The sequence below is a fragment of the Nesoenas mayeri genome, assembly GCF_963082525.1.
Source record: "Nesoenas mayeri genome assembly, chromosome: 5".
In the NCBI taxonomy this organism is placed as follows: Eukaryota; Metazoa; Chordata; class Aves; order Columbiformes; family Columbidae; genus Nesoenas; species Nesoenas mayeri.
This window is the reverse complement of record NC_137548.1, coordinates 49,755,905-49,782,086: the sequence shown is the minus strand read 5'-3', so window position 1 is coordinate 49,782,086 and position 26,182 is coordinate 49,755,905. Positions and strand designations below refer to the sequence as shown.

The 26,182-nt window shown below is 42.1% G+C and overlaps 1 protein-coding gene across 2 annotated transcripts in view; it reads left to right on the top strand.

Annotated features, from left to right (window-relative positions):
• Positions 1-1,118: 1,118 nt before the first annotated feature.
• The window catches only part of LRP5 (LDL receptor related protein 5), a gene marked incomplete at its 3' end in the record, with an annotated part of 243,316 nt that continues 218,252 nt past the window's right edge, over positions 1,119-26,182 (top strand). The window contains exons 1-3 of one of the 2 annotated variants that reach the window (XM_080346094.1): positions 1,119-1,215; positions 22,601-22,839; positions 25,996-26,112. In XM_080346094.1, coding sequence (XP_080202220.1) covers positions 22,683-22,839; positions 25,996-26,112 — 274 coding nt within the window. In that variant the 5' untranslated portion in view covers positions 1,119-1,215; positions 22,601-22,682. Of the gene's footprint in view, positions 1,216-21,746; positions 22,840-25,995; positions 26,113-26,182 lie in introns of those variants that run through there. The other variant, XM_080346093.1, reaches the window with a different exon arrangement.

The following is a 26,182-nucleotide window of genomic DNA, read 5'->3' as shown; positions in this document are numbered from 1 at the left end:
GGCTGGCCAATGGGAGAATGGGGGTCGTGCCTGGAGCGAGGCCATGCCGTGGCATGTGGCGGGGAGTTGGGGGTTTGGGTTTTTCTCGTTCTCGTTGGGCGGGCAGTTGCCTCTGCTGGGCTGAATGCCTCTTCCCTCCCGCTCTCCTTGAGGCCGTACCCCCTGTCGGGTTCTGCCACATCGTGAGTGAGTGAGTGAGGGCGGGCGGGCGGGCGGGCAGACAGGCAGGCAGGCAGGCAGGCAGGCCGGCCGGCCGGCCATCAAACAAGTAAGTGAGCAAGCAAGCAAGCAAGCTTCCTGAGATTGTGGGAGCGGGGAGGTGGGGGACGCTGTGCCAGTGAGTGGCAGTGCTGGAGGTCTTCGGGGCCGGAGAACCGCGGAGCGGGTGTCGGTTTGAACCGCTGCCGACCGCGGGTGGGAAGGGGACGGATGGCCGCGGCCTGTGGAGGAGGAGGCGCTAGCCAGCCGTTCCGATAAACTGCCACAAAAGTTGCAAATAAATTTGCAAATAAGTTTCAACGTCTCTATTAGCAAGCGTAGAAGTGATGGCTTTGCACTCACCCGTTGCTCCCATGCCAGCAGTGTGTGTTTGCTCAAAGATGGTTTTGTTCTTGGGGAGGTAGGAGTGGAGGAAACTCAGTTTCGTTGTGGGAAAGAGTACTGATTGACTCAGCAACTAGTTCTTTGCCTGAAATGTAATATTTTTAAGGCCTATGGTATCTGTAGCAGACCACCCTTTGGCATGGCATCACAGCTATGTAAAAATATCTTGTGTTTGAATAAATAATGTTAAGTGTGTATGATTGGGAGTACCTTTGTAAATGGAATTCTGCTTTATGTTGTATCATACTGAACTATTTTTCATCTTATGGTACCTTAACTAAAAGTTGTCAGTAAGTTTAACTCTATCCTGGCCAATGTTAGCAAGGTGTGAGCTGGAATCCAGTAAATGGTGGGAAGAACACTGTTCTTTGGCTGAAGTGTCACATACAGCATTCTGTGGGGAAATCCTACCACAGTGGATATTGTTCTGGTGGATTTAGTGAATCCCTTAACTTTTTTCTCTGCTGTGTCCCAAATTTTGTCTTCTAGGGTTGGTAAAGAAAAATCATGTCTCAGGATCTTGTCAAGTATGGTGCCTTGATGTCCTACATGTTAGCTGGCTGAATCTCTGCTAGGATTGGTCATGCAACAGCACTCCTGTTTCCTGAAAAAGTGAGTTAACTGACTGCTTACTGGAAGAACAAACCCATAGAAATACCAATCCTCCCTGCCTTGAGCTAAGTTGCAGCCTTGCTGAGTGAGGTAAACTCGCTGATTGTTAGCCTTTGGTGCCCTTTAGACCTCAGAGGGTTTGTCGCTGATCAGTAGCTTTGAAAACTAGGCTGTAAAATGCATGTCTCTCCCTCAAAAGTGCATGTATTTCTGTATTAATTTTACTTATCTACCTTAATCATCCACTACTATATATGTTACAGCAGTCCACTACATTGTAATGGGTTGTTTAGAAGGAATCCATCCATTTTTATTAGCTTTCACATCTGTAGTACATTAGCGTGCTTGCTGTTTGCTGCTTGGTTCTAGTTTAGAGAGATATATATAGTTTATATATGTATATATAATTTATGTGTACACATGTGTATTGTTTTAATATTTTTCTTGGGCAAAATTCCAGACTACATGCCTCTTAACATGTTGATTCAGACATCTCTTTGTTTTATTGCAAGTTACCTGCTAAATTTATAAAACAATGTGCCGGAAAACAAACTTAGTATCTGGTCTTGAAATTCTATTTGGTACATCCATGCAACCTGCAGCCTCTGCCTTCTAAGTGATGTCTCCTGGCACAGACTTTTCAGAGGTGATGGGAGTAATTTGCAAGTGAAAGTTCAAGCTTCAGTGATGAAAAACATCCATGCTGAAGGCCTGATAATGTATTTAAAATGTCTGGCTGCATATGCTGGATTACAAGGTTAGATGATGCAGCTGCTTTTAAATGCAGTAGCTGACTTTCTTGGTTGTATGAGTGACTAAGCTTTCAAGGGACAATGTCACAGGGACGTTAAGAAATGGAAGCGTTTGTTTAAAGCAGTGCATGCTGGAAATGTCCAAAGCTTTGCTTGAAGAAACTTCGAAGAATTCATTTGTTTGAGTAGTTTCTTGCCTCTCTCTGTTGTGTGTCTTTTTTTTTTTTTTTAACACATGCATAAAACTTTTATCCATTAAGCTTTTAGTGTACAGTTCTGCTGATATGTCACTATGTTTTGACACAGTGATAATGAAGCACCTATTCTTTGTATCATCATCTATGCCTGAACACCGTTTTATAAACTGAAATCAATGTAAAGCAGGTCAAGGAAGAGCTCATGCTAGCAAGTTTGCAGTGAAAAATTGTGGGTACCTGGATGTAGGAGGAATGAGCTTATTGCTCTGCTGCATACCCACAAACCAGGTGTATTGCAGCACCTGCTTCATCCTGCCTGACATGCTTGTTCTGAACAATGCTGAGCTTATGGCTCAGAGCAGTCACATGAATGGCTGGGTGTCATGCACATGCTTTTCCTTGCAGCCCTGTCTCCATATGGAGATTTCTACATTGCCTGCATGTCTGTTCTGAACAACCATGCTCAGATCCATCTGCTCTGACCTGTTTCTGCTTGCATCACTGGACCCTGCTTATAAGCATGTTCAGGCACTGCCAACATCTGTTTTAGGTTTATCCTTGCCCTCTAATTTTAGCTTTGTGTTTGATACAGACTTCTAATAGCAAGAGCAATTATGCCCTGGGAAAGCTGGAGGAAAGTGCAGTCAATTGACTGGCACTTGGGTGTAGGTCCTCAACTGTTGTGTATTGCTACAGCTCCCTTGCAGGGCAACGGCAGTCCACACCAGCTGGGCATTTGCCCTTTGAAGTGTTTAAATTGCGATCAGATGCCTTTCTGAATGAGCTGTTCATCCCTGCAAACACAGAGCTGGTACAAAGTACATTTGTCCCACCTCCTGCCCCTGCACAGTAAGTGCTGGATGACACTTCATGGCTTCTGCTGCACCAGGAGCCAAACCAGATGATCTTTGTGGCTTTTCCTCTCCTACCCTTAAAAGGACTGGGAGGGCAATATCCGTTGCTGTGTGCACTGTTGCTGGATGCCATCTGACATTGTGTGCTCTGGCTCAGCAAGGTTGCTTCTCTTCGTGGCTTCCAGCCTGTCCCACAGGTGTAACCGTTCATCATACCCCACCTGTCAATGATACCCAGGCCATCTGGGTCTGAAAAGGACTCACAAATGGCTGTAGACTTTTTTTAATGGGAAGCCAAGAAGTCCTGTGAAGTAAACTGTGATTGAATCTTTTGACTCTGGATTGTAGCAAGTACTTAATGTGTTCATTCTTCCTGCCAATTCTGTTCTCTTAGACTGGAGTTGTGGTTTCCTTTCTACAACTTAGGCTTGGAGGAGTCAGTGGGGCTTGTGAGTTGGCAGCTGGGGCGTAAAAGTGCTGCTTGTGCTGCAGGAACAATAACAATGCTGAAAATGAGAGCTAGCAGGAGCTGGTTTTGCACTTTGGAAATGTTGTTCACAGCTCCCCCAGCTTTTGACTGAGGGCTGTATCAAGGAGGTCACCATGCAGGTAAGGCACCTGGCATGCCTGTGATACAGAAATCCATGAAGGGACAGCATATTTCCAGCATGGTATGGGGACCCCCTTCTTGAAGGAGTGCCGGCATGGACACAAGTGCATGTTCCTGTGAACATCTTATCCAACAAAAGCAAGTGGCAAGAACTGCAGAAGTGGTGTTTAAGGCTCAGTGGAACCACATGCTTGCCTTGCTGGTATGTAGAGCAGCACTTAGCTGCTTGCTATTGTGCTGTCTGGCTTCCTTGTTGCTTTGGTTCTTTAGACATATTTGTGGAAACCCTGCACTTAGCTCAGCTAATGGCTCTGCTGTGCTGTTATTGTGATTATCACTGAAACAAGGTTTCCTCTGGGCAGTTTTGAGTGTCGATCAGTGTAGGTGCCAAAATTTCTGGCAGTCTTCAGTTACCTTTGCTGGCTTTGTTTTTCTTTGCTGTTGTGGACTTGGTCTCGTGGATCAGATCTTGGGTTTCAGTGCTGAGAGGTGGGGTTATTACTGCACTCAGTTGGTGCTTAGCAGTGTTGTTTGACAGGATGGAACTGAAATATGGTCCCCAATGACTGCATCACCATGGTAGGAGAGCTAGTCTTCAAATACACTTCACACAATATGAGATCCCTGGAATGACAGTGTGTGAGCCTGGATTTTCCATCGTGTCCTTTCCTCTCAGATCACGTGATGACTTGTCAACCGTTTGGAAAGCGCTTTGGGTGCTTGTTTGTTTTCTTCTTGTAGGACAGTGGGGTATGAAGAAAGGAATGGAGGGTAGAGAGCCAGGAATATGGGTACTTGCTTATTTGCAGTCAGCTGTACTGTCTCCCAATGCATGTGGCAGGACCTTCTGTCCATCTGTGCATCTTGCACCTGCTTGAGGAACCAGCTGGGTCTTCTCATTGAGTAGGAAGTCAGGCCTGCACAGTAGGTGCAAGTTGTAGTTGCATGCCTGGATTATCTCTGTATGTTGCCATAGCTCCTGTCACCTTTACTTGGGGAGTCTCATTTGAGCTGTGCCCCTAAAGGACAACTAAATTGTGCTATGAAAATGTAGCTACAGAGTGTCCAAGCCCCCAATAACCTCTATTATTCCCTAAATGCACAGAGAGGGAAGGGGAAGTTGGCTGTGTACAAGGGCCATTTTTTAATTTATTGAGATATTCAACAAGTCCTCTTCACAACCATCACTACTTCTGCTAATGATGACCCTTGTGCCTCTGACTGTCCAAGAGGGCACTGGGATTACCTTCCCTGAGCTCCAGCTGACTTGGTGCCAGGCATGGAGAACTGCTTACGCAATAGTTCAGCAAAACATTTGAACACAGAAAAAATGCACTGGTTTTAGACTTTTTTCTTCCCCCTCTTTTTAAAAATAAAATAAGTGATTGATGAAATTGACATTGAATTTTGCATGTATATTTGTGTTGGATATTTGTTTGGCCTGGGGGGACTTTGCAGCACTTTAACTAAATCTGGGTTTAAATCCACTTAAGTTAAACTCCCAATACAACTTGTGTATGGAGACCAGGATGAAATCCCACTAATTTTAATAGCATTAAATATGTTCTTTTCCTAAGTCATCTTCTCTACCTTTCTCTGTTTGACTTCTCTGTATTGAAAAGTAGAATAAACCTTCCCACTCTTCCGTCTCTTTGTGAAAATGCTTTGACAATCTCAGAGGAGTGTCTCTCTGGTTGCATACAGTTTTGTTTTACACTGTTTTGTTTTTTTGTTTTTGTGTTTTGTTTTGTCTCCTATGCTTTCAGCTTTTGTCCTGCTGTATCCAGGCTTTTATTGGCTTTTGCTTCCCCTAAAGGCACAATAATTCTGACAGAAAGAAAACAGTTACAAGTGTTTGCCTGGTAAGTTTCTGCAGTCAAAATTATTATTTTTTTCTTTTGATCCCTATGGACGGATTTGGAAACTGCTGTGAAACAAGTACATTGGTAGAAGGAAATTGTGCAGAAGTCAGCATGAACTGAGCATGTACGGATGGGTGATGGCAAAATTCGTCCCTATTCATGAACTGGGAATAAATTGAAGAACAGAGAATAAAGATAGAAGTGTTATGAATGAAAACTGGTCAAAGGGAAATATTTGGGATCCAGTTAAGAGCAAGCAAGCCATTAATTGGAGAGGAGGCTACTTCATGTGTTTGTGCTACCTCTTTACTTCCTCATTTATCAATATATGTCATCCCCTGAATCTTACTATTGACTACTTTTGATTTGTATGTGGCTTATGTTAAAGGAAAACTCTTCTTCCATGTCTCCTTCAGAAAAGACAAACCTCAGAGCAGGTATTTCTGGATGTTCCTGAGATGCTGTTGATGGCACTCTTACTAAATATATGCTTTCACAGGAAAAGTAGATTGTCTTGCAGGTCATGCACTAAGCTGGATTTCAAGAGATTCTCTTTTCTTTTCCAGCTCTGACTAGTTCCTCCTATAGCTATACACAAATGGCTTAGTCTTCTCACACCTGTTTTTCTACCCCGTAAGATAAAGGAAGGTTGTTCTATTTACCTATGCTCTGCTCTTTCAAACTAATACTCTGCCATGTTAGTATTATTTCGTCTTTGACAGTCCAGATGGTCGTTTTAGTATTGATCTTCCTTTATCATGTGCCTGGCTGGAGCCATATGTCCTGCTGTTCCCACAGGTTGGTTTATTAAGGGAGTTAAGGACAGGAGTTTCTGACAGGTGAGAAATACCCACTGGCATGTTTAAATTCTCCATGTCAACACAAAGAGCATTTACTCCCTAGGTCTTTACCTGCAGTATATGGGTGCTAGTTTTAATTGTTAAGTTAAACAGTAAGTATTGCTACAAAAGCTTTTTTTTTTTCTGCCTTTCTCAGCTGTGCTGATCAAGGGTTTTTTCCTGCGAAGACCAGTTTTCTTTTAAATTATCATTTCTTCCCTTTTCTAAAGCTGTTTGTATCCTAACTGTTCTGAAAAGATGATGATGTCACTAGGATTTCACAGCAGCTTCTGTGAATCTTCATGTGGATTTCTGCCGCTTTTTGTCCTAATGAGGCTTAAAAAAGGAGCAATGTGCTTTCCTCCTTTAAAATAAGACGTTCTGTACCTGGGTTTCATTTAAAAAAAATTCTTTGGAAAATATCTCATTCACTCATTTCTGAGTGTGAAAACTTGTTCCCTCCTCAAATGTTCTTTGTCATTAGTCCTTTTTGTTAATGATTCCTGATTATCTAGAGCTTTACAAAATGTGTAAAACATACTTAATCTTTCCAGTTCCTTTTTATAGCGAGGTCTTTGGAATAATCATTGTATTTTCCTTGGTTTGTTATACAGATGGTGTAGTGTCTTTACAATATTTGCTTAGGCTGATGCAGAGCTACTAAGCCTGATGCATCTCAGATGCTTTCCATGCTTGGAAATGGCCTAGTTTGCAAGAGCAGCAGCTCCAGTGTTGTCTCAATGTGGTACTGCTATGCAGAGCTTCTCTAGGAACAAGAAGTGTAAGTGCTGTGGCTCAAGACCACCTCTCACCTGATAGTGAAGTATAGCTTATGCCCTTGAAGGTGACAGTTCTTCCTGACAGTGACTTAAACCATATCACATGGCCATTATTGTAGTCCATATGAACTGTCCTTCACTTCTACATTTGTAGAGGCTTCTGTTCTTGAATTGGTGTTGTGACTTCTGTTTTGGGAAACTCTCCTGTGAGGAAAAGCTGAGAGACCTGGGACTGCTCAGCTTGGAAAAGAGAAGGCTCAGGGAAATCTAATCAATGTATATACCTGAAGGGAGAGTGTTCTTTTCAGTGGTGCACAGTGACAGGGCCAGCAGCAATAGGCGGAAACAGAAATATTGGAGGTTCCCTCTGAGCATCAGGTAACACTTTATCACTGTGAAGTTGACTGAGCCCTTGCATAGGTTACTGAGGAAGTTTGTGGAGTTTCCATGCTTAGAGATACTCAAAAGGATGTGGTCCAGGGCAACTGGCCATAGGTGGCCCTGGTTGAGCAGGAGGTTTGAACCAGATGACCTCCAGAGGTCCCTTCCAACCTCAGCCATTCTGTGATTCTGTGAAAATTGCGCAGAGAGCTTATTTAATGTCTATCTGGAATTAATAACTCTGGCCAAGGGACTTGATACAAAATAAACTTAGTTTGCATGGTGTGTAGGTTCCTATGTCTCTAGAGGAGCTTCTGGCCTTTGTCATCTGAACTGGATGTCCACAATCACTACTTCTGGGACTTAATTAAAAACCGTGCAGTGGGCATTCAGTCAATAAGAGCTGTAGAACTTGTTCACCAGTCAGCTTATTGCACCATGTTAGCGGACCTGAAGTGCCTGAGATTATCTGCACAAGGCAGAAGCAGAGTTCTGTCTAGTACAGTATTGTCTTCAGCAATGTTCAGTAGTGTTGGGGAGATATCATCCCCTGACACTTGGTATCATGAGATTGTCTGGTAGTTCAGTTAAAAGCCCGTATCATGCCACTATTCCCTTCCTCTTCAAATCTCGTGTGTGTTGAATAGCATAGCCCTAGCACAGATCTGTGGAACTTCACTAGTGGCCACTTGTCCTCATGAAAACCTATGGCTTCTTTCTGCTCTTTGTTTCCTATTCTAATCAGTTACCAGTCCATGCAAAAGCCTTTGTAGCCAACAACATTTTAGTTTTCTTTAGAACTTTGAAGTGGTCCCTCACCAAAAACCTTTATACAAATTCATATGTAACAAATAACCTCAAAGATTTTAGATATGAAAGCTAAGTTGAATCTGAAGCCATGAAGCAAGATAATTGACACCAAGAACAATTATGTCTTCATCTATGATGGTGTTTTTTGAGGGACAGCCAACAGTTTATATTTGCCTTGTAGATATGGCAGGACCCATGTGGTCTTCCTGCAGTGACCATCTCTGAGATGGCTGGGGTAGGCATGTGCTGTGGCTGAAATGCATCACTGATGGTATTCAGGCTATGTCTGACTAGCGGGCACATTTTTGGCAGCAAAGCCAGCAGGGGAATGCAATGTCATGAGCCTGCCAGTGGTTACATGATTTAATTCTATGCAGGTTGCGGGTTACACTGGTTCTCCTAGATTTACTTTCACATATAAAGTTGAACACGTGCTTTGCCAATTTGAAGAATTGCTGCCTAAGGCAGACAGGCTGACATAGAAACAGCTAGTAACATTCTTCAGAGTCACTTGCTGCTTGAGTTTGAGAAGTACATGACCTGGATGGAGCCGTAATGGCTTTTGTTACCAGCTGACTTGAAAAGCAAAAGCATGGAAGTTGGGTTTGTTTTCTGTTTAGCAGACAGCTTTTGACTGGATCTAGTGTGTTCATAGATTCCCTTTTGTTACTTTTCTGTCCCATTGCAAAGAGAGCAGGGATTTTGAGGCTTTGAAAATTTCATAATGCCTAGAAGCTGGGTATGTGTTGATGTGATGAAATTAACACAGTGAATAAACAGCTGTAACAGAAGTGGGTTTCTGGTGCTGATGACACATCCTTATAAGGAGTATCTGAATGAGAGTTTTTTAGAATAAAATATGAACAGAAAACACTGATGAGGTTTGGGGTTTTGTGGGGTTTGGCTGATGCTTTTTTTTTTAATTTTTTTTTTCCCTCTACACATTTTGGCAATATTAGCAAGCAATTATTTCTGGGTGGTATGTTCTTCACTTGGTCTTTACTGTCTCTAAATGTGGTAACAGATGTAAACTGTGGGGTGGCCAAGCTGTCCCCTGGGAGTTGACTGACAGCTCCAAACCCTTGAGCTAAATGAGCGCCTAGTTTTTTGCATGTCTTGGGATAAATTTGCTTGCAGAACCATATTGAAATCTGTAAAATTACACCTGCAGGGGTTCCTTTGGGAGTTAAAATATGTTGTAGTTTAGTCCCAGCCAGCAAGTACAACCATGTGCTGCTCGTTCACCCCTTCCCTGCCCCTGGTGGGATGGGGAGAAGAATCAGGAAACAAAAGGCAAAACTGGTGCGTTGGGATAAGAACAGTTTAATGGAACAGGAAAAAAAAGGGGAAAGCAAGGGATTCATAGTGCAGTATCTCACCAAATGATAATCCTGATATTGCCTTTCATCTTTTGTGGGCAACCAATTCCTCCAAAGGAGCAATGATGAACTCTGACTGCAGCCTGCACCGAAACATACCCTTTCCTGCCCCTCCTTGCTGTCCTGGACAGCAGCTTGCGCTCAAAAGACCATAGTACCCTACTATGTGTTCCAGAGAGAACCAAAAGCATCCAGGACTGCCCCGCACCGCAGCAGTAAGAAAGAGAGAGGCTCCCCAGAGCCAGTCCCCCTTTTATAACTGAGTATGACCTTCTATGGTGTGGAATACCCCTTTGGGTAGTTTTGCGTCAGCTGTCCTGGCTGTGTCATCCCTCAGCTTCCTGTGGACATTAACCGTATCTTGGCTGACCCAGCACAAAATACATGCTTCGAGTGAAGTGAAAGTGCCCTCAGGTAGTATGGCTAAGATGCCCCAGAAGCTGAATGTGAGACAGAAGCTGAATTTTATTGGGAAGCTGGTGGAAGTAGAAATGCTCTACTTTCTAGGGCAGAGGAAACCTTTAATTTCTCCACACTTGCAAACTGAAATTTTGAAGATCCTTCCACTGAATGCTGAAAGTACTTGACTATTCAGTTACAGCTAGGCTCTCAAAAAAAATTAGTGACTTTGAGGTGTGAGCTGTTACAATAGCCTTGTTAAGCATTCCTGTGGGTGCTTGCATTGTTTGAGATACAGTTGGTGGGGTGGTTGTGTCTTCTTGCTCTGCTGAAGCTCATGGTCCCTGTTTGGCATCATTGCTCTGAACTGGGACCCTGGAGCTGCAGCAGAGTCTGTTCTGTTGGAGAACCCTTCTTCTCCATGGTGGTTCACCTGCATATTATCTGCACTCTGCCTTCTAAAGTCCTCATGGTTACTGGCATTATGATAATCTATGTACTTCCTGCTCATGAAAAGATGCCTGATAAAATGTTGTCAGGCTTAGAGCTGTGTTTTCAGGTTATCTCAGGTCTTTGCTAGGTACATAAATGTTCTGTAGCCAAGAACAGGTTGTGCAAATGTTCTGTTCATGATGACTAAAGCTTATTGCTAGCTTTAGGTGCAGGTTAACTGTGCTAGATAATTAGACAATACAACTCAGTCACAGCTTCTGGTCTGATAGAGGTACTGTTACAGTGCCCTGGTTGGAGCTAATTCTTCCATAAAGTGGAGTGTGCCAAGTCTTTTCTCCATTAAAAGCAAATGGACATTTTTTTAGTACTGTGATAGAATTTGTAAGACTTAATCCTTGCTAGGTTGAGATTTGCTTTTTGGCTTTTGCTTTATAAGCCTAAAGACATTTCTGTGTGAAAAGCTGAAGTACCTCTTTTAAAAAGGTGCTTCAGAGTTTTTACAAACAAACAAAAAAACCCAACCCAAACCCACCAAGAAAGCACATACACAAAAGAAAAAACAAAACAACCACCAAACAAACAAAAAAGCAACTTTGGAATTACAGAGGAGAGCTGAGGGTTGTTGCTCAACATCCAGTGGAAATATTCTTTCTCTGTGTGTGTGTTTATGTTTGAAAGTTTGTGGCTTTGTATTGCTGAAGCCTGATGCCCACTGGTTGTTAAAGAAGGTGAAAACCTGGCATTGATCTTCCTTCATATTGCCTTGCCAGGTCACTTTGTGCCCAACCATGCTTTAAGGCTAGGGGAACTAACTTTCTCTGCCTCCTAAATTGAACATTGGCATTAGATGTACAAGAAACAACTTGGGAAGTTGCTCTTCCAGTTTCTTAATGTGATAACCACATCCTTCTGCAAAGGACCCTTCTCTCTCAGGTCCTGCGAAAGTGCTTGTTCTCTCTTTTTTTTTTTTTCTGGGTTGGCTGAGATGGGGTTAATGTCCACAGGTAGCTGGGGGGATGACACAGCCAAGACAGCTGACACAGAACTAGCCAAAGGGGTGTTTCGTACCATAGAAGGTCATGTTCAGTTTTAAGGTGCTGGACCCAGAATAGAGAGGGAACCCAAAGAGGAGACTGCTGGTCCTCTGACCAGTCACTTAAGATATCTCTGGAGTTTTCTCTGATCTCCTTTGGAAACTTTCAGGTTTCTGGATCATTTTAAGAAGCAAATACACTTGCTGGTAGTTGATGGTTATGCCAGAGCACACATTATGTCACTCAGAGATTCCTGTCCTTCTGTGTGGATGACTCTGCTGCCTATGGGTCATTCTTGATTTACTACAAATTGCAGCTTTCTAGGAAAGCAGAATTGGTGGCAGTTCAACTTGTGTGCCTGGCTCTAAACCGATGCAGTTTACTGGTGTGATTTACTGCTGCTTTGTGAGTAATAGAACAGTCTCTAACAGGAGCAAGAGCAGTTGAGAGGGCAGGGGTGGGTTTCTGGGTGGGAAGCCCCTACAACCAGCCAGTGGGACCCTCCAGCCTCCAAGCTAAACTTGTTTGTCTGATGTCTGCTTCTGAGGATCCTAATCTTGCTTTAAAGATGAGGCTGAATAAGTGTTGTACCTCGGTACTGGCCACCTGCATCCTCACTCTTCTGCATTTATAGCCTTTTCTCATTCCAGGCTTGCAGAGGCTTTAGCAGTCATCTGGATTTGGAGCAAAAGTTGGGGTTTGGTAGGCAGGATGTGCATGTTAATTCAGGTGTGAGTTATTTAATTCTTGGCCTGTCTTTTGGTTTGTATCTGGTTTCATTCAGTCATAGCCTTTTCCACCTGTTGATTCCTGACCTGTAATGGTGTTCCACTGCAATCTGGTGTTTTCAGACAGGTTTGTATTAGATTACCTTGGAGCAGAAGTCTTCAAAACACCATTCAATATATCAAAGTGAGCAGCAAGAGTTACTGCTTGAAGGACAAACATATGAAAGCCACACTTGTTTTTGTTGTCAGTGCTTGGACAGCTTGTCTCAGGCAGTCTCTTGACCTAGATAATTAGTGTATGCTGACCTAATTTTCAGACCAGGGTGGGCTGATCTTACTGGTATTTTGTCTTTTCTAGTTTACTGTTCCTCTTGTTATGTGATCAGAGCATCTTTGGCATAAAATCAGTAGCCAGAAATTTCTAATGGATTCAGTCTGCTGCTGCTTTTAGGTCACAGCTTCTGGAGGAGTAAGAAAAACCTCCTGCTTGTTTTCTAGTTCGGTGTTACAAGTTGAGAGAGAGATTTTGATTTTTTTTTTTTTTTTTCCCCCCACATTCTGTTGCTGTACCGCTGAGCAAAAATTGAAGGCTGAGATAAGCATGGAGGCATTTAAGAGTGCTTCAGAAAACACATGTACTTGGACCCCATCTTTCTGGTGAAATGCAGAACGTGAGAGAGCTTATGGGAAAACATGCGGATTTTCACTTCCATGTCTTTGTAATTTAAGCTGATATTTGTGGGAGTTGTAATCTCTTTCAGTGAGCTGCTCTGCTGACTGTCTGTTGATGCCCATGGTATTCAGATAACCCTAGGGAATAGTTTTGGAGTCATCATTAGCAGTGTCAACAGCAGGCAGATATAGACAGACAGACCTTCCATATTGAGTTCAGAGCGGTTTAGAAGAACCTGCTATTACCTCTGCAGTCCCTCTTCCATGAATAAGGGGTTCTTTGTACAAAGATATTTGTACTGCAAAAGCTTTGAGGAGTTTAAGCCAAGCTTATTTTACTTTGACCTATTAATGAACACCAGGACTCAAAACTTAAATGAGTTCCTCTGAAACTGAAAAGAGGGAATCTAGAACAAGGTAGGGGAGCACAGTTGCTGCGCTGGTGCCATGGAGGAGACAAGATTGAAGAGCTGGGCTGAAGCTGCCTTGAACATCCATGAGAGTAAGGAGAGGAAAGGATGTTTTTCCTCTAGGTTTTGATGACCCATAGGTTTAAATTCAGGTTGGTGTATGACTTGAAGACTTACTGGCTATGAAGAACCTACCACAGGGAAGACCACCAAGGATAAGGAGAGCTACTACTGCATTTCATCCTCTCTTCATTTGGAAAAAATGGACTTGGTTGAGCTTCCCCACACACCCTATCCTGTGTTTTCCACATCTTTTAAGCTGTCAGAATCACAAAGCAGGGAGGCATGTGCCAGCAACCTTCATTTGCTGTTGCTATAAATGTCTTCCTGGTTTGAAGAGTCTGGTAAGAATCTTTTGATTTGTGCTAGCATACATATAGTGAAAAGCACCCCAGCATTGTGTTGTGATAAGCTGTGTCTTTTTGCTGCATCTCACCTGGCAGACTTTCCATATAAAGCTACCTTGGTTTTTAACCAGAGTTGTTAGCTTAAAAAGAAGAGACCTCTGATAATCTAGGAGTGTTGCTAGTTACGTTGCTCATGAGGATGATGGGAGGTGGAGGTATGTATCTTTTGATTTATTTTTTTTTTTTAAATTCTCCATATTTCAAGATATGCACAAAGATCCTATTTCCTCGCAGGAAGCCTTGCAGGAAGGAGATATAGCCAAAAATGCTTTCCTTCTGTCCAGTTTTTTAGCATTGAGCAGATACTCCCCTTCGATTGTTGCACTGGTACCATGTTTTGGCTGTTTCCAGGCTGTCTGAACTTTCTTATCTGTTTCTGAGCTCTCCACATTATTGCCTGGTGCTTTTGTAACATCAGGTGCCATCACTGCAACCTTGCTGAAAACCATGCACAGGCTTAAATTCCTGAGGAAAGTTGTAGAACCTTGTGTATTGGATGGAGATGTGTCCTCTGTTTCTACATGCCTAAAATTAGTATTACAGATGAACCTGTAGAAAAGGATAATGATTTCTCAAAAATATCTGGAGTGAAAGATAGCATTGAAGCTATCAACTTCAGTGAATCTTAATTTGACCTATATTGCTGGGAAATTGCTGACTGAGGTAAAATTCTGCAGAGCAGGAGGTGGGTGGGCGACCAGACTTCAACATCTTGGCAGTTCTGTTTGCTCCAAAAATAACACTTGGTTAATTGTACCTTCAGGCTGAAGTTGCTACTTGTTTAAAGTCTCTTTTAGCTCCAGACTTGGCAGCTTTGAATTTAATAGCAACTCAGACATAGTTTATTCCTGTGCATATACACTGTGCAGGTTCTAGCTTCTAATGGCATCTTTTGGCAAGCATGAAGCACCCAAGCTGCAAAGTACCTGCTTCTGCAGGTACTTAGAAAAAGCAAAATCATGAGATTGCCTTCTTGATCTCTTTTGCTCTGTATTAGCTTGATGGCTGCAGAGTTCATGTGAGAACCCACTGGGATGATTACATTGAGGATCTTGTTGAAAGCTGTTTAATTTGAAACATGTGGTAGGAAATGCCCTGGATTTAATCTCCTGTTCCATGAGGCAACGGCATGTCTGAAAGTTTACTGGCTACTTCAGGTGCAGATCAGACTAGAGAAGGTTGCATCTGGCCATGGTGCACATCTTTATTGCTTGGAGGTATTTTTGTTAACAGATTTATTGTCCAGTCACAGCTTTATGCAGTTAGCCTTCGGCACTTCATTTTTCTTTCTATTAAAACTGAATTATTTCAGATATTCCAAACTAAGCCACACTTTCATAAATGAAAAATCTGCCTGGTCATTTCTCACACGAAAAGTGTCCCACTGAGTAGTACTTCTCACCATCTGAGCTATAGAACATGGCACTGATGTTGGTGAGAAAGGATGCTGGGTGTATGATGATGGTTTTGGGGTTTTAGACTTTTTTTTTTTCTCAGAAGCAAAATGAGGTGGCCACAGAGCCTCAATGGTGCCAGCGTGGGCTGTCCTCATTAGTGGTGTAACAAATGCATAAGGTGTCTGCCTTGTGGCCCGAGAAAGGAACACAGGTGGGAAACAGAGGCACAGAATGTTGGACATGGGTAAAGATGAATATTCAAAAGAAAACTAATCTAAAAGACCCACCCATATAAACCACTGTGGCTAAATGTGCCCAAGATTGTGAATCTGTAGCACTCTATCACTTCTGCAGGAAGCTGGAAGGGGGAAAGGAACCTGAGCTCGAGTTGTGTCACTGTCAGATATGGCCTCTAACCACTAAAACCTCCTTCCTCTCTGGTTTCCTGGTAGGGAAAGGAAGATTGAGCAAGTTGCTGAAAATGTCTAAGCTGAAGGATATAGCACTTTATCTGTGTGAATGAGGTCTGCTGTTCAGAGACTGCAAGAAATCCACCTCTTGCATGGAAATGGCTTTCCATTCCTTTTATGGGAGTGTGGTGGTGTTGACCTTGCAGAGATGCTGCTCCTTTTGAGATTTGCACAGCCTTGGCCACATGTAGCATAACATGCCTTTCTCAGCATGGATCCTGAAGTGCTTTATAGTTGTGAAAGTTTCACGCGTCAACCAGATCCAAGTGTGATCGCAGAGTTTCTTAGGAAAACTTGGCATTACACCTCACTGAAAGAGGCTGTAAGGTGTTTGTTCTGTTCATGCAGAACATCTTGAAAGTCTTGATCCATTATGTTTCGCCACTTAAGAGAAGGAGGAAGGATTTTCTTGCAGAGAGTAATATGTGGTAGCTGGAGAAATACTTCAGCAGCTGCAAACTTCTTTTAAAAACACCATTTCCATATGAGTCTTCCAGATGATACAGCAGCCTATCTGCTCACTAGCAGATGATGGGAGATTCAGCTATAGATAGGAACTACACTACAAACAGAAGGAAGTGGTTCATATTTAGGGGAGGAGATGACATATAACTTAATGGCTGCCTAATGTTGCTTATCAGGCTGCTAACAGATGCCAGTGTCATGCAGTCTATGTGGAATTTTTTGGCTTTGTAGGATTCTTTAAAATCTTTTTTGTGGACATGTGTCAGGAGAAATACCAGAAAAGACAGCAGCAGACCAAAACAATGTCTGTCTAATACCCTGTTCAGCCTGCTGTAGAGAGCAGTGTGCCTGTGAATGTGGAGGGATGTGTCAGCTCTTCTGTAATACATGGCCAGCTGTGCTGTGTTAAGCTCTGAGGAAGCTGTGTGGTAGGAGAAGGAATGTAGGTGATGTTCTTCCAGACCTGAGCAGGCAATGTTTCTTCTCCAAATCACATCCTATCCTACTGTTGCAGCAAATCAGCCTTGAATGCTGTGCTCGCCTCATGTCAGCTTCAGGTGTTTACCAGATCCATTTTGTTGGTCACAATCCTAGCCTGGCTGATGTATCCATGAGATAAGGCTCAGTGATTTCTAGGCACGTTTTCCTTCAAAACTCCCTCTGAAAGTGTGGAACTGCTCATGTCCCACCTCAGTCATCCTCCCAGAGGAGCATTTTATTATTGCTGGAAACAGTGGGGGCATGGAGAGCCTGCATTGAGGCAGTAAATGGACCTTTTACCATTGTATCCTGGGTTTTCTATGGAAGTGAAAGGGCTTCATGTTGTGTGGGAATCTTGGGAAGTCGAAGGATCTGTGTCCAGACCAGGGACCTAGTAATGTATTTCCTCCCCTGTAATCTCTAATGCTGCTGTTTCACAACCTTTGTTCTGTTCATCCTTCATTGCTGATAGCACGTGACATTTTGTAGAAACAGCTTTGTAACTTGTCATTAACTTTCTCCGGAGCCAAAGGAACTTAATGCCTCTAAAGCTGCTGTTCAGAGAATGATATAACTTCATCTGGTCATGCTTAGCTGACAGTGGGTCATCCTCATGTGCCTTGGTGCTGCTCTTTCTGTCTCTAGACCTATCCACATGTGCAACTTCAGTCTTGGAGATAAGCTTGGGAAGCCAAGTGGCTTTCAAGATTGCAGCACAAATTTCCTGCCTCCTGCATTCTAGCTTCAATTCACAAAATGAGATGTGCTTGTCTTCCCTTAGCAAAATCTGGTTTAATTCTGTTTTTTAGAGAGTGAAATACAGCACTTGTTCTGAGAGCTGACAACATGAGAATTGTTTAGCAGCAATTTTAAGTTGAAACCAGGCCTTTTGTCTTCTCAATTTGATGGGAGAGCAGCTTTATTGTCTGTAAAAGGTATTTCACCCTTGTTTTCTGTGTTTTGCTGTTATACTGAGGATAGAAGATTTCTTCGCAGCTCTTGGACGTTATTTCGTGCCTAGCACCTGCATTCTTCTAAATATGAAGTTTGGGGCAGTGTCTGGTGGCTTTTCACTGACAGCTCAAAGGAGCATGTGTTGCCCTAGACGATTTACTGTGCTCACTTTGTACCTGTGATCTCTAACACATGCATTCCATCTTTCCATGTTTTTTTTCTTCTGCTTAACTAGGAGCAACTGAGGCTGGCTAGGAGGGCATGGAGTCAAGGGGTTTATATTCCAAAGGCTTTACTCTGATCCTGCGACATCACCCCAATCAGTGTTGTTTGAAAAATACTTGGAAGGGTTCTGCCCCCCTCCCCCCCATTCCTTGACTTGAACACAGGGTGATAAATGAGAAGGGGGAAATGTTTCTGAAACCCAGCTAGCAAGGCACTTTGGACGTGTTTGTACATAGCAAAGTTATCAGTCATTCAGTTGTTGACTCAAGGTTATTCTGGTTTTCCAGCATGGTTGTTCCCTGCTGAGTTACAGCCACAGATGGTAGAAGTAAATGTTGCACTTTTCAGAGTGTAGTCCTTTGCCAGATTTTCTTTGTTTCTGTCTTTTGTGGTTTGGTTTGACTTTTAATTTCCTTGGGGTTGCTCTACAGATGGAGAAGGTAGTGCTCAAAGAATGAATTTTGCACTGACTTCTCAAAATTATTTCTGATGGGAGCAGTAGTGTTCATCTCTTCCTTCATGTTGTTTCCGACAGCCAGAGGATGGTTTCATCTGAGGAGCAACACAATCTGGAGAAGAAGCTGTAGCTGGTGCTTTTCTGGGCAGTAGGTGAGTGGGGTGGGTGCTCAGTGGGGTCTCTGAGTACAAATGGAGCTGTGTGGGACTGGCTAGAATTGTGATGGGAAGGCAGAAATAACGCTTATTGCTTTTAATTATAAAAGGCTGTTGTTGCATCAGGAACAGTGATCTGCAAGTAATTGTAACTCCTGTTCTAGATGTATGGGATTGTGCTGAGGTGAAAGAGGCAAAAAAACAAAACAGCTGGAGGTTCTGATATTTAACGCAGCATCCCTAGCATCGTCTGGACTTCATTAAGGTACGACTACATCTTGTTATCACCTTGCTGGGCTTGGTAATGAGCTATTTGCTTGTCTGCTGTACTTACAATGTGTGTATTGTGTTTGTCTCCTTCACATGCTCACTCCGCAATCTGTAAAGGGATTTTTATAATTGGCTAAATAACACTTAAAATTAGTTTAAAGGAAAGGGGAGACAAACGTCTTGTGTCTGAACTCAGCATGTCCCCCCTAACCAGTGCCAGCCTAATCCAGAAAGGCTACCAGGTGCTTTCAAAGAGGTCAGAGGCATTTACTGGGATTTTGCTTTTCTCTGGAGCTGTTGCAATCAGGTGGGACCCAAGTCAGCTGTGATGAGAAGGAATTCTGGTGGGTTAACGTGGCTGGGGATACAAAGCTTCTCTGTACATACAGAACAGATACCTGTGTTAATGCAACAGCTTCTAGACACTGAGTGTGATCAACATTTCATCTTACAAATATGTGTATTTCTAGGGTCAGCTGAGATTAATTAAGGTCATTTTATTTGTCCTGAAAGACTGAGATCTTAACTATAAAAATAATTATAGTATTTATCTGTAGATACAATGCTGCTATATCTGCATTTCCAAAATGCGGTGGAAGATGAGGGTTGGCTAGTATGACTCCAAAGGTATTAGTAAAGGTAGGGGAAAAAATATAATAAGAGAGTGCTTTGTGTTTGTATTAATTGTTGTTATTCTTTACTGTTTTCTTTAAAACAATAAATCCATACATTATTGTACAGCCAGTTCATTCTCAGGGTCACTTCTCAGGCTATGAAGTATTGCTTCTTGTAAACCTTTTACCTTGAAAAGGGACAGCAAACATAAGATGGACTCTCGTGAAATTGTAAAATTTAGTCAAAATGGTGTGGGTTTTTTTGTGTGTGTTTTTTTTCCCATGAGTCAGATACTGCTTGCTGAATCTCTGCCTGTGATCTGTGAACTCTACAAAACGTGCACTTATTTCTGCATAATGTGGTGGAGTGCAGATTGCCAAATGGTGCTTTGAGTTTCTTGGTGAAGTATCTATAGTGTCTGTGAGAGAACACAAATTGGTTGCTTTGAGTTGAAGGATTGAGTAAAGCAAGCTTTTACTGTCCATCAGCAATAAAGATCTGTCTGCTCTAGGAAAATGTCTTGTGGGCAGTGTATTTCACATATGTCCTTGCTTTCCCCCTTGTTCCCAGTCTTGTCAACTGGACTTTTCAATTATTAAACTACAGCACATTCTAAGATTGACAGCAAGAGTGTGCTAAAGGTTAAGGTAAACTTGTGCCTTGTAATTCAAAACAGTGGGAAAAGTATTGAAATTATCTTGGCTGAATAACACAAATTCATATTACCAATTCCCTGCTGAAAACATGGGGCTGCTTTCCTTTGCAGCCAATGCCCGCGTACTATGTTGTAGGTGCTGCAGCTGTGTATTTCATAGGTCATTTTGTCTCCTGCACTGATTCTTTCAACTCCTGCTAAGGTGCACTTGGAAGAGCAAGTGATGAGAAGGAATGAGCAAAGTCAGTCTCTGCTTTGCATGCGTAAGGCAAAATGGGAACGAGACCTTGGCAAAGCTCATGCTGGCTGGACACCAGGTGCAGTCTCTGGTACGCAGAACTGGATGGATCTAGAGAGCTGCCCCTCCCTGTCAAGACTTCTATTGTCAGGTCAAATTTAGAAATATTTCCAGCTGCCAAGTGGGGGATGACCCAAGCATGAACATTTATCTGCGGTGAGAAACCTGCTCACAAAAAATGAATGTGATGCTATGCACACTTACTCCAGGGAGAAAGCTGCAGAGGAGTGCATAAGCTAAGGTCAATATTGTAAGTACCCTGCAGTCTGGTCCTTTCAGTCTCCCCTTCTCTCTGGGAGAGTGGAAGATGTAGAAATGTTCTATCTATTTTCAACAGGCAAAATAACTCCTTTTACTAGAATAAATGAGATGCTGACTTTGAGAGGCACTGTGTTTTCTTGTCAGATTTTGTCCTCGTCTTTGATAGTCCAATGTGGACCTGTAGGTTGTATGTCCTCCACAAAGCTTTGTTTATATTTCACCCTTTTTAGGCAGGGTGATTTTGAGGCTACAAATCTTTTACTCTGTTTGGGGCTTCAGGACTTAGAGCTAGGAGGAAAATTTGGAAACAAAAGTTTAATGGTATGAAGCATCAAAATGTTGCAATCAGGAATCCAAGCTAATATGTATTATCTTGGGCTTTCTTGGAAGAAAAAAAGGCTCTTACTCAGATTCTTAAATTCACAAGCATAGGTGTGACTGGAGTTGAGAGCTCAGGGCATGACTGTGGGATGTTTTTCTCATGCTATTTATACCATTCACACATGCTTTTCTTTCTGTGTTGTGAACTGCCTTTGCATCTTCAACTGCAGTTGTCACATACACCTCTGAGATTTCACATAAAGTTGAAACTCAACAGTTTTTGAAGGCCATGCCATTTCTCTTCATCTCTGCAGAATGAGGACTAAAGTTTGCTTCAGCGATGAGGAAGATGGTTGCTCTTAAAAACTACTTAAGGAAGAGGCTTAAAATTGGTCTGGTTTCAGGCTAAACTTTTTGGAAGCTCACATAAAGCTTTAAAAAGTCACAGAAACAAGAGGGGAAAATCCAGGTAGAAGCTGATGATCTGCTCAGAAGTCAACAGGACCTGCTCCAGTGACTTTAAGGATGAGAGCCTATACACTGGGACAGTCTCATGTGTGTGTTGCTAATGAAGAAAATACATTGCCTCTTTATTGTCTTATGTGGTGAAATAGCTTACTGTGGCTATGAATCTTCTTCAGTAGCAACTGATGTGTCTATATAATGTCTTGGAAGGCTTGAAATATTGGCTTTTGCAAATTTTTTCAATCAAAATTTCTTTTAGCTTTTTGCAATGAGCAGGAAAACCAAAGCAGGAAACAACTAAGGTTGATGCCTGGCTTTGATCGACTTTGTGTAAAGGCAGGGCCAGAACTATAGTTCCCCATATTATCAGAGTGCTCAAAAAGGTGCAAACGCTTGTGCTGAGGCTGGGAACAATGCTAAGGGTCCCAGAATGAGCCAAAAGGCATCATGTCTATGTTGTCATATGCCTGTGGGCTTTGAGTTTGGCTTTGTACGTGTGGCTTTTGACTTGAGCAGTTCTGCATTGGGGCTGGATGGAAGAAGAGCAAATCATCCTTTCCAAAGAAAGAAAGAGTCTCTCTGTGATTTTGGGAATGGTATTTTCTCTTCCTGCCTCTGTGTCATTACCTGTATGTTTTCTGTATGTTTTCTGTAATGATATGTGCTTGCTATTTGTACCTTCTTTTTTTTTTTTTTTGTTCTTGCTGACAGGAGTGTGTTCAGTAGAACACTCTCCTAATGTTCAGTTTTGGACCCCTCATAACAAGAGAGACATTGAGGTACTGCAGAGAGTCCAGAGAAGGACAACGAAGCTGGTGAGGGGCCTGGAGCACAAGTCTTATGAGGAGCAGCTGAGGGAACTGAGGCTGTTTAGCTTGGAGAAGAGGACGCTCAAGGGAGACCTTATCACTCTCTATACAACCTCCTGAAAGGAGGTTGTAGCATGGAGGGTGTTGGTCTCTTCTCTCAAGTAGCAAGTGATAGGATGAGAGGAAATGGCCTCAAGTTGTGCCAGGGGAGGTTTAGATTGGATATTAGGAAAAAATTCTTCCTGGAAAGGGTTGTCAGGCATTGGAACAGGCTGCTGAGGGAAGTGGTGGAGTCACCATCCCTGGAGGTATTTAGAACATACATAGATGAGGTTCTTAAGGACATGGTTTAGTGAGAGTGTTACGTTAATGGCTGGACTCAATGATCTTGAGAGTCTTTTCCAACCAAAATGATTCTGTGATTCTATTATGTACTTTTTTTTTTTTTTTTTTTTTTAATAGGTATATTACGGTGGATCTAAAAGTGACATAAGAAAGAATTGCTTTTGGGAGGAGAAGTCTCCCTGCAAGACCAACTCTGAAGATGTGGACTGCCATTGTGTTCTTCCTGCTGATTTCCTTCTGTATATGTGAACACAGATTTTCTGTCCTGAAAGGGAGAGGAGTCCATGTAGTGCGAATAAACAGGCTGACAACTGAAAAGCAATGCAGGCAGGCTTGTCAAAGCCCAGATGCTTCAGGTGAGGTCCTTGTCTCTTTGCTGAAATTTCAGTTAGTCTGTGGTCAGTGTTCAGAGATTATCTGAGTACATGCTTTGCCCTGTTGCTGACTTGAGCCACTTTTTTTATACCTTTCACCTTGCTGTCTCCAAACATGTTTTGTGCAGAGTGAGTCCAGTTGAGTGTTAGCTTTGTTGGGCAGAGGGAGTTGAGACCCTAGAATTATGTGACCCATTTCGTCTTCAGAAAACCACACAAAACTAAACCCTTTAAAAGCATCAGTTTTTTTCAGGTTTTATGTTCTGTATTAAACCCAAGACCTTAAGTGTATTATTTTTTTTCCATTATTAGATTTAGATTTTAAGATCAGCTTTACTGCTCTCGTTTTCCATTCCCACTTCCCCCAAGTGTATTTACTTTTGTGCTTTCTTTCATTATAGATGTGAGGCTTAGATGTCAGAAAATTTACATCTCTGTAACTGTCAGTAAAGGAACAGTGGTTATTTTTTAAGGTATTATAGTGTTAAGTTGCAGGCCAAGGGGGAGATGTCTTCATCGCTACATTGCTTGGAGAAGTGGAAAGATAACATTCTTAGGTGGTTAGGCTCTCTTCTGTAGATGTAATTTAAACCTTTGCCGACATAACATCACTAGCTTGGACAAGTAGTGCAACTATCGCAAAAAGAACTGCTTTTGCCAGTACATTCACATCTCAGATGTGCCCTTCAGAAAACAGAATGGTTGCTGGTCTAGCTATTCCAGCATCACTTTTTAATATCTGCAACAGAGGCCAGGATATATGTAGTTTGCAAGCTAACGTATCACAAAACAGTTGTACCAATATCGTGAGATGGTTTGACACTTTAATTACATGATAATTAGAGCAGCAAAACTCTCTAGGACTGATAGTATGGGTCGTAACACTAACCTCTGTATGTTGTCTAATGCAATGGGTTTAAGTCTCTATATGATGCTAGGTTAAGTAATATACATGATGGAGAAAGTGCCCGTATTAGCAAAGATCTTGCAATCCAGGATTCCCAGATACCTGGTAAGCAGAGTGGACCCGTGTTGGGAGGTTAGATAAGCTTGTGCTCTTCCTTTTGCTTCCCCAGCTATATTCAGAGCTCTCACAAGTTTCTTCTGTGGTGGCCAGTCCAGGGCTGGAGGGGAACATCTTGGCCATCTGAGCTGTCTGGCTCTAAGAGCAGAACTACTTGGCCATACTTCTGGGCTGTCTTGCACACTCTGGGGAAAATATGACATGGCTGCAAGAACAAATATTCCTTCTCCCTGCTTCCACAATACATCTGCTTACCTGACTTTGGCTTGCCTTCGGGCATTGGTGATTTTCTAGTAACAGCAGGCTTAAAAATGAAATAAACCAGTTTGGTAGGGCAAGACCTTGGTGTCTGCCTACATGGTTTCATTTCAAACTAGCTCTAAAGACCTTTTGTTGTCCTTCCACTTCTTTTTTTTTTTTTTTTTTTTTTTCTTTCCCCCCCCCCGCCCCCTAATTGGAAGTGATCAAAAAGGAGCCACTGAATAGCATGTATCTTGCAGTAGACACATCAGCTGGAGCCTCAGTCTGGAATTGCATCAAAGGAACTACTAATCAGACCAGCTCCATAAGAGGTATCTAGTTGTCCTGGGGAGCAATGGGGAAGTCATGAGCAGCTAGATATGATACCATCCTGGCGGCAGCAGAAACCAGGGTTCTTTAACCATGCTGACCCCATTAGTCTCTTGACCTTTCCAAACTGACAGACTTAAATATGTAACTAGTGCAAGATATTCTACTGGCTTTTTGTTTTCCCTTTCCCAATAAGTGAGAAATGGCATGATTTACAGTAGTAGATGGTCTGCATTTCTCCACTAGCATGGTTTATTGAGCAAGGGACAGGAGGTGGGATTGGGAATCAGGGCACATCCAAACATGCTTTCATTTCTGAAGAGTGGATTTTAATGTCTTGAAGGCCTGCTGCTGTATCTCTTGGTCAGTGTAACTGCTGAAGCTTTTAATTTTATCACTTTAATAGGCCATTTTTTAAAGGCTTTGAATGGTTTCAGTCACTTTCTTAACATTTTATCAAAGTCAGTAGAATTCCACCTTTCCTAGTTTCTTTAGGGCAGTCAAAACAGACTGCAGTTGTTGGTAAAGGGATTTCTACACGTTCATAAATTTTCTACAAGTCCTTTTAATAACTGCGGTAACACAAATGTGTGTTTATGAAAAGTTCACGCTTCTCATAGCCTTTATCCTCGGTGAGGGTAACTCTTTCTAGATAAGAGCTTTAAATATAGACATATGTACCACATAGGCAGGTTATTTGCCCTTTCTTATGCTTCTAACAAAACACAGAAATTGATTTATCCTACTGTACACTTACATTCCCTTTAATCCACTGATAGGTGGTCAGTTGGGCACACATATGCTTCATCCCAGGCTGAGCACTATTATCTTCTTCTTTGTGTTTTTTGTTGTTGTTGTTGTGTGTTGTGTGTGTGTGGTTTTTGTTGGTTTTGGTTTGTTGTGGTGTTTGGGGTTTTTTGTTTGTTTTTTGTTTGTTTTTTTGTTTGTTTTTTTGTTTGTTTTTTTGTTTGTTTTTTTGTTTGTTTTTTTGTTTGTTTTTTGTTTGTTTTTTGTTTGTTTTTTTGTTTGTTTTTTGTTTGTTTTTTGTTTGTTTTTTGTTTGTTTTTTGTTTGTTTTTTGTTTGTTTTTTGTTTGTTTTTTGTTTGTTTTTTGTTTGTTTTTTGTTTGTTTTTTGTTTGTTTTTTGTTTGTTTTTTGTTTGTTTGTGTTGGTTGGTTGGCTTTTTGTTACAGCACATGTCCCAGAAATCAATTCTGTGCTACTGTGATATCACATATAATCATAGTATAATTTAGGCAGGAAGGGACCTTTTGAAGGTCTGGTCCAAACCCAACTTAAATCTGGCCATTCAAGATCTGATGGAGAGTGTAACACCTCTCTGGCTGCCAGCCAGTGTTTGAGTACCCTTGTGGTGGAAACTAATTTTTGCTCTTGATATTGAGTTGGAATTTCATGTAGATCTGCTTCAGACTCTCAGACACTTAGTCTTGTTCTAGTATGTCAATACTGAATACTATTTCATTACAGCGAAACAGTGTGTTCAATATGCTGCGTGTACTGACCCATTTTCTTTGCTGTTTTCAGGTAACCATCACTGTAATTGGTCTGTGCCCTACCAGAATTGCTGCATCCTCTTGCAGTGTCACCAGCTGAGCATGTGCCAGAATGCTGGAGAACAAGACATCAAAGATCTGCTTGGAGGTAATGCCATGCTTCTGGCTATTGCTAAATCCAGGATTCTGGTTCTTTTGCTTTAAATGTCTATATTTAA